This window comes from Micropterus dolomieu, unplaced genomic scaffold, assembly GCF_021292245.1.
Source record: "Micropterus dolomieu isolate WLL.071019.BEF.003 ecotype Adirondacks unplaced genomic scaffold, ASM2129224v1 contig_9898, whole genome shotgun sequence".
Lineage (NCBI taxonomy): Eukaryota > Metazoa > Chordata > Actinopteri > Centrarchiformes > Centrarchidae > Micropterus > Micropterus dolomieu.
In genome coordinates this window covers 832-8,475 of record NW_025738884.1, presented here as the reverse complement: position 1 = coordinate 8,475, position 7,644 = coordinate 832, and the positions used below count along the sequence as shown (strand labels likewise).

Below are 7,644 nucleotides of genomic sequence, written 5' to 3'. Positions count from 1 at the left end.
AACCAGTGTTCATCATAATTAAGGAACATGTTACTCAGTACAACTGTGTGGCTCATGATGATGTTTATTAATAGTTTCTGGACAACAATAGAGGTATATAGCACAGAGGAATGAGCTATATCAGACTGTGACTACACAGACAATACTTGTATGTAGGATCAGTTCATTAGTTTTAGTCTTTTTATCTGACTTTTTGAAATTAAGAAAAATATAGAATATCACCAGCCTTATCCATATCCCAGTATTTAACAGAGCAACACTAAATGTGTGTGTGTCCCTATAAACAATCACATACAACACATTTCCAAATGTGTTTTGAAAGAAAGTTATGGCATGCGTTTTTATCAGCATAATAGAGTGGCATTTTAATGGAAGTATCTGCAAAGCCGCAAAAACATGTCAGCAAAATGTTCACTCTCAACATAGTTAATTCGTTTCCGCTCATGGACTGGAAAAAACATTCCCATTGAAAATATTTCAGGCAGCAATTATGTTTCCACTTAAGCATATTAGGCAAAATATTTTAGTGGTATATGAGCTGTTTTTTTTTATGACACAGGGTTTCTGTATACCATGTAGAGACCAAGGACTCATTAGTATAGACCTTTAAAGAAAGAGAACTGGTCGTGCAAACCTGACAACCTGAGGGTTCATGTTGGTCATATGCCAAGTGCTTAGCTAGTGATCAATGTTCCCTACAAAGAGCTCTATTGATGCGTGAGCAAGCCACTGTATGAATAATAGAAAAGTATAAAACAGCCTTAATAAACAGAAAGCTCTTTGTTTCTGTTTCTTTCTTTCATCATTTACCTGTCTGCCTACCTGTCTATTGTCGATTAGATACATTGTCAATACACCTTCAAAACTTCAACTCTCTTTATGTCTTTCTCTCTCTCTCTCTCTCTCTCTCTCTCTCTCACACACACACACACACACACACACAGGTCTCCTGATTGTAACCTTTGCCCACACATGTGCCGCATACAGCTGTGCTGGATTTATGATTACCTTTATATGCGACGGTAATGGCAGAGTGCTTGGATGTATGTGCTTCTTACTACTCATATATGTATAAAGTGCAAAATTGATCATCACATATTTCATTACTGCAACAAACTAAACAACCTGAATCCCAAGCACCTGTTCAAACCACTGGTTTATTTGGATTTACATTCAACATGTTTCACTGAATGCACCTATTGCAGCTATATCAGGGTCGCACATAACAATCACAATATCCTTATATAGATTGGAGGGAAAATACAAGGGCTCTTAAACTCCAGCAGTGTCCAACCACAAAACAGAAGTGGCTGGCACTGAAGAACTCTTGGAAGAGCAAAGCCTGTAAGTGCAATCCAATTACAGAGCTTTGAGATGCATGTAATTCAACCCCCTCCTCTACACGATGCGGGATATAAGGGGGGAAACAGACAAATTCGAAATTGTGCTTCTCTCAAAGGATGTCCGATTGTCTGAACATGGATGGTTAATTATGGAATGTGAATAATTCTGCCAATTACTCTTTAACTTTGAAGACATGAGTCTATATATAAATAGATATGCATACAAATACACAGGTGCACTGGTCCACCCACATACAGCTTACTTCATATTAAATTATTAGACTTTCCTGTGAATTCAGTTAGGGCACAGTTTCTGTCTGTCTGTGTCCTTCGATGCCTCTTCCAGCACAGTTTCAGCTCCTCCTGGACTCCGTTACTGACTAGCACATACAACACAGGGTCCACTACGCAGTTCAGACTGGACAGTGCCAGCGTACATGAGAAGTAAAAGTGTATTTGTTGTTCAAACTTGCAGTAACTTTCTTGAGAATGTGCATAGAAGACCAGTGAGCGTATGAGCAGGATAATGTGATATGGAGCAAAGCAAATTGAGAAGATCCCAATCACCCCAAAGGACAGCAGGCGGACCTTCCTTTTAGCCTGGACACTCAGGCCGGGACTCTGACCCACAGTGGCCAGTACCCTCCAGTAGCTCACTGCTAAGACCAGTAGGGGCAGCAGGAAGCCAATTCCCGCTCTGAGAAGGTTGAACAAGGCGACAGGCTTCTCCATGGGATAAGTCTCATAACAACGGTCATGGTCATCATGGGTATCTTTGAGATTGTCATTGACCAGTAGGATGATGTGCATCGCCATCACCACAACATAAACAGTAGCGCACTGTATCCAGGCATAACACGATGTACGGTACGTCTTGGAGCGGAGTGGATAGGTGACCACCAGGCAGCGGTCCACGGAGATACTGCAGAGGAGGTAGACGCTGATGTACATGTTGGAGTAGTAGAAGAAGCCAGCTAACTTGCAGGAGATAACACCTAGCTTCCAGGTGTGGTCCTGCCGGTAATAATTGATCCAGAGGGGCATGGTGAAGAGGAAAAGCATGTCAGAGATGGACAGGCTTAGCAGGAAGATACCCAGAACATTTTGCCGCTGCACTTGTTGCCAAATGGGGCCCAGGGTCAGCACATTGAAGATCAAACCAAAGATAAAAGCCAAGATGTAAACAGACATCAGAAGGTCACTGATGACACTCTCGCCGATTTGAACACACTCTGTTAAGTTTGTGGATGTCGCTGGAAGTGTGACTATGACATTCATTGTTACGTTGGTTTTCTGTCACTTTCTTGGTTAGAAATTCCCCTGCAAGCGTAAAAAAGAAAGAGTTTCATAGTAAGTGAAACTGACACAGACAACATGAGCTTGCTCCTATGATACTTTAAAATCCATAGCACGGCTTGGACATTTTGTGTCCCCCATCCTATTTTGTGGTCCAGCGAGCTCAAGAGATAAAATCATTTGGTTGTCCTCTGATATTTATGAGTGTGGTGCAGTTTAGCTCAACGGTTTATGGTACAGAGAGATGTTTCCCCCGTAGAGCGGATACAGGCTTAGTCATGCAGTTTCCCTGATGATAATAGTTTTCACCTGCACAGTACTAATAGAAACTGAGATTGGCAAATTTCCCTCCCTATTGCCTCAACTGCTCTGGAGAAAACATGTCATGCATTTTCTTCATAAATGAACCTGTTTCTGTGGAAACTGAGAGCATTAAATCATTATATTAGATGAATTAGATGCAGAAGCCTCTGCTACCAACCCCCCTAGCCGATCACATTATTAAGTTAATGCTGCTTTTTGTCAAACTATCTATAAATTGTTGCACTTCTTGGCCTGCATGTTCTAAGTCTGGTTGGCAGGCAGGGGCAGCTTAGACTGAACTCGCAAAGAGAGCATTTGCATTTTACTGTAGTAAGTGGATAATACAACTTAAATCCAATTTATCGGTGCAATGAGAAATTGTTATTCTGTGGGGACAAAATAATGCTTAAGCATTTCTCCCAGACAAGAGGGATTTAATTTGTTTACTGTTGCTTTACAAATGTGTAATGTGAACTTCATGCCATATATGAATTAATAAATTAATTACTTCTCTGATTTACACTGTATATGCATGGTCAGTCTTAGTTCATCATAGAGCTGCGATTCCAATCTGTCAGGCAGACACATACTAGATATTAGTCTGTCTTGCTTCCTGTTCAAAAGGTTCTGGTGCTGGAAATAGCACGAAAAGGCCAAAGCGAAATGACTGCCCACACAGGTAAATGTCATCTGTAACAGGGTTATAATAAAGTCAACAGTCTCTTTTTAATGTTGATACGTCAAATCGCATATATTAAGGTTTGTGCATGTTTTTTTTGTCAATTTATTTTCTGAGATTTCAGCATTAGGAAATCTAACCTATGTTCTGTGTCTTTATGGCTACTTTTCTGTATCTCAGTGGCATTCTTTGATATTTCTTTCCACTCTGTGTTTTGTTCTATCTCTTAGGCTTGGCCCCGGTGTGTTTATTGGCTCAGGAAGCATCTAATGCCATTAACGTCTACACAGAGATCTGCTGTCCCATCCAAACTCAATAATGGAGAAGCCATTTAGAGTCAGACCATCTTTAGTGAACGACAATGTGTGCCTGTGCACGTATGTGTGTCTTTGTTTGTGTGTAGTTGTGTGCATGCACCTGCATATTCATAATATTATCAAATAATGTTGGTTGGGAAACCACACTGACTCGGATATTGGAAAGTTTTGTTCATAAATCTGAAATTTTCATTTAAAATGATTCATAGGCTTTTGTTTAGTCACCAGGCTGGCTGCTCTGACTAACCACACATTAGACTTCCCCTCTTAGTAATAATGGGCCAATTACTGTGAAGAGTTTGTTCTGTCCACATGTTGTCATCTCTGCTTTTCACAATCAGTATTTTGTTTTTCCTCTAGTGTACAAGTTTTCATCTGGTTAATGTTTAACATGTAAAGCGTTTCCATTTTATTTTATACACATAATCCAAATAAATGCCTGCTTTATAGAGCTGGCCCAATCTTCACTCCGTCCTTTTTTTCCATCTGAGCCAACAATGCGTTTGTTAGTATTATAAGCTAAACTAAGCCTGGTTGTTATTATAGAACCTTGTCCCCAATGAGGCTTTAAATGAGCAAAACTTCAAGAGGTGGGAATGTGCTGAATGCCAAATATGGAAGAATATGTTTTATTTTATGTTTTATTGTTTGCCTCCCTACTAACACAGCTGTGTTTAAAATATATCACAGTCCACCTGTTCCTGTGAAGTTCCACTATTTTTTCCTGTCAAGCAGTTATCTGCTGTACTCTGTAAACTGTTGTAGTGACCACCACTGGGAGAAGCACAACATTCAATCCTGCTGAGAGTCAACCCTAATTATTTTTGCAACGCTGACTCACAGAGCCTCAAGCATGCCGTCTTTCTCTTGACAACAGTCCACTAGGGACAAAAAGAAAACTAGCAAAGAAAGTGAGGTTTTAAACTGAATAAATACTGTCAACACCCGTCTTGCGCTTTTTTAACCTTTTCAGGGTTACTTTTTTGAAGTGTTTTTTAAGTCTAGCATAATTTTCAGACATCTTACATCCAGAACTGTAATTAATGATGACCTCACCTGTTGTTTTTGTGTGTCTTGATCCTTAAAGAAAGCTGTCCAGTGGGTGAAGACTTTCAGACATATTGCAGAGCTGTTTCAGGTTTGGCATAGTTCAGTCCAGTTGGGTCAGAGGACGAGCATCAGAAGAGAGTCTTCAGAGCTACTGACATGTAGCCAAGCCGCTACAGTCCCACATGGTACTCTCAAATGATTACAACACTAGATAATGATCAGCCAGTACAATAACTACAGAGGGCAACTGTTATTCTCTCTGTGGACTGTCAGATTTTTTCGTTCACGTTGAGATGACTTGCCGTTGACAGCCACAGTTGAAATGTCAGCATGGAGTGTGGGGAAGAGATGATACGAAGAGCAAAAAGGGGAAGAAACATGTAGGAAGAGGGAGGTTTTGGTTTTGCACACGTGCACGGAGGAAATGGGTTTCAGGGGAAACACTAGACTGTGATGAACCAGAAATGATGCAGATGTTAATACTCCCTAGCTTGTTCTATTACTGTGTGCTCTGTGGACCAGGGGAAATTCTACAGGCACACAACTACATTACATGTACCTAACGTACCTAAACCTTGAATTCCCCATTGTACTTTCACATCAATATGAGTCTTTTCTTTGTGTACCTAGTGTAAATATAAATCACAATGGATATATAAGATACAGTATTTAACCCAGAACAACCTTGTGTCAGTGCAATATCCAAGGCTTTTTTATGTTTATGAAAAGAATCTGTGACTGCAGCCCATCTCTTAATGTGTTTAGAAAACATTTCCACTAGCTATGAATGTTGTGAATTTTTCTATGAGCAAGAATGCATACCTTTGGTCTGCTAAATAAAGAGCTGAGAAAGGGAAAGAGGAAGCTTAGAAAGAGGAAATGGTTAATAAATTTAGCCAATGACTCTTACAGTAAAATATTCCAAAAAGCGCTTGCCACTCCATCACTGTTGTGTTTTTATTACCTTAGAATGAGCCTACAGTACATTCTAAGGTACATCCATACTCAACATACACCCATACATCCCCTTTCGTGGAAGTCGCCATTTTGCGGCGCCATGTTTCTTCAGTAACCCAAATGGAACACTGCTCTACAGAGCCCACTTCGTCACCAACGTGAAAATGTATGAAGAAGAAGGAAGAAGAAGAAGAAGTAGTTGTAGTAGCTGTAGTAGTTGTCTGGTTTATTAGAATTAAGTTAAATTAAGTAAAATTTGGACATATGGAGGACCACACGTATTATTTAGCACAAGAGCCGACAGAGCGCGTCGGCCACCCTAGCTTCTCCTGTACGCTTGCAAAGGGAGAGGTGAATGGTGACTAAGCTGTTGGTTGCAATTCACAACCCTCACCACAAGATTGGCAATATCGAGAGGGAGAAATGTACATATTGGCACGTGAGAATTGTTTAAAATCTTAACCTATTGTTTAAATTTAGGTAGCTTGCTGTTATGATGTTTTACCTTCATTACTGTAAATATACTCTAACGGTAAACTGTGTACCTTAGAAGTGCACATGACTCTCTAAAAAACAAATGGCAACATTAAACAGTATAACTTCTGGAAGCAGGAGCTCTTTAGGGTGATGGATATCCTGTCATGAGAAGACACTGTTTTAAGTCTTCTTAAGTGCTGCTGTTTCCTTTACAATGTTTTATGCTTGTTCTGTTGTGCACAATAATACACAATACACAATTTTATTAGAACCCTTTGTCTTACAATTTCCAGCTACAACAACAGTATATTGCCATACCAAAATGGTACCTTTTGGTTTTGCATCTGTCTGACAACCAGAATTGCTCTGCAATTTTCTGTAATTTTGCAAATTGTATTACACTGTTGAGTTATTCCCTTTCGAAATGCATTATGCCTGAGTGCAAGGGCAAACTCAGCAGCTGGAAAAGCGTTTTAATGTACTTGATGGCCAAACTGCAGGTCATTGGTTCTGCAGTCAGAACGGCTGATGAGGAAATTCTGCAATCAAAATTTGTGATCATGTTACACAGTTGCAGACTAACCAAGAGCTAACAAGGTTTTTGTTTTGAGTGTTTATTGACTGTTTTTCAGTGGTTATCACAGGAAGCAGAATTTCTGAGCTGAGGTGGTATGATGACAATGAGTAAAACCCCTGGTTTCCTGTCATTTCTCCTGCAAAATAACAAGATGTTAAACAAAACAACAGGGGAATTTAGTGAGTATTGTAGATCAATTGTTGAATTATTTAATTTCAAGCTTTTAGTCTATTAATGACAACGCATTTTCTCTGGCTAATGGAAAAAAGTAATCAGTAGCGCTTCCTGTCTGGGATCCATGCTTCAAAAAACAGAAAGTTAACGGTTCAGTTCTGCTGTGCTTTTTCTTTGGTCTTTCACTAGCAAGGACCACAATCAACAGGTTTGCAGTAGCTGAATAGACATTAAAAAACGTTGTGGGGAAGCTACGATAGGGAAATCCGCCGTAGCACCCGGGCACGACGGACCCCGTATAAACCTATGGAGAGGAGGAAGTATTGGGAGTTTTCTTCAAAACTCCCATGCTTTACAGGCCCACAACTTGTGAACAGAACATCCTACAGTGCTGTGTGGGCTCCTTCTCTTCGTCTTGAGCAGACGAATCGTTTGATATATTGGATGTCTGTGTAGCTCCTATGAGTCGGC

General features: G+C 40.1%; 1 protein-coding gene across 1 annotated transcript; it reads right to left on the bottom strand.

Annotated features, from left to right (window-relative positions):
• Positions 1-1,139: 1,139 nt before the first annotated feature.
• Positions 1,140-5,282, bottom strand: gpr184 (G protein-coupled receptor 184). Its single transcript, XM_046042014.1, has 2 exons — positions 4,995-5,282; positions 1,140-2,663 (listed from the first exon to the last, which is right to left on the bottom strand). Exon 2 carries the CDS (start codon positions 2,619-2,621, stop codon positions 1,608-1,610), a length of 1,014 nt encoding a protein of 337 aa, XP_045897970.1. The 5' UTR covers positions 2,622-2,663; positions 4,995-5,282; the 3' UTR covers positions 1,140-1,607.
• Positions 5,283-7,644: the final 2,362 nt, after the last annotated feature.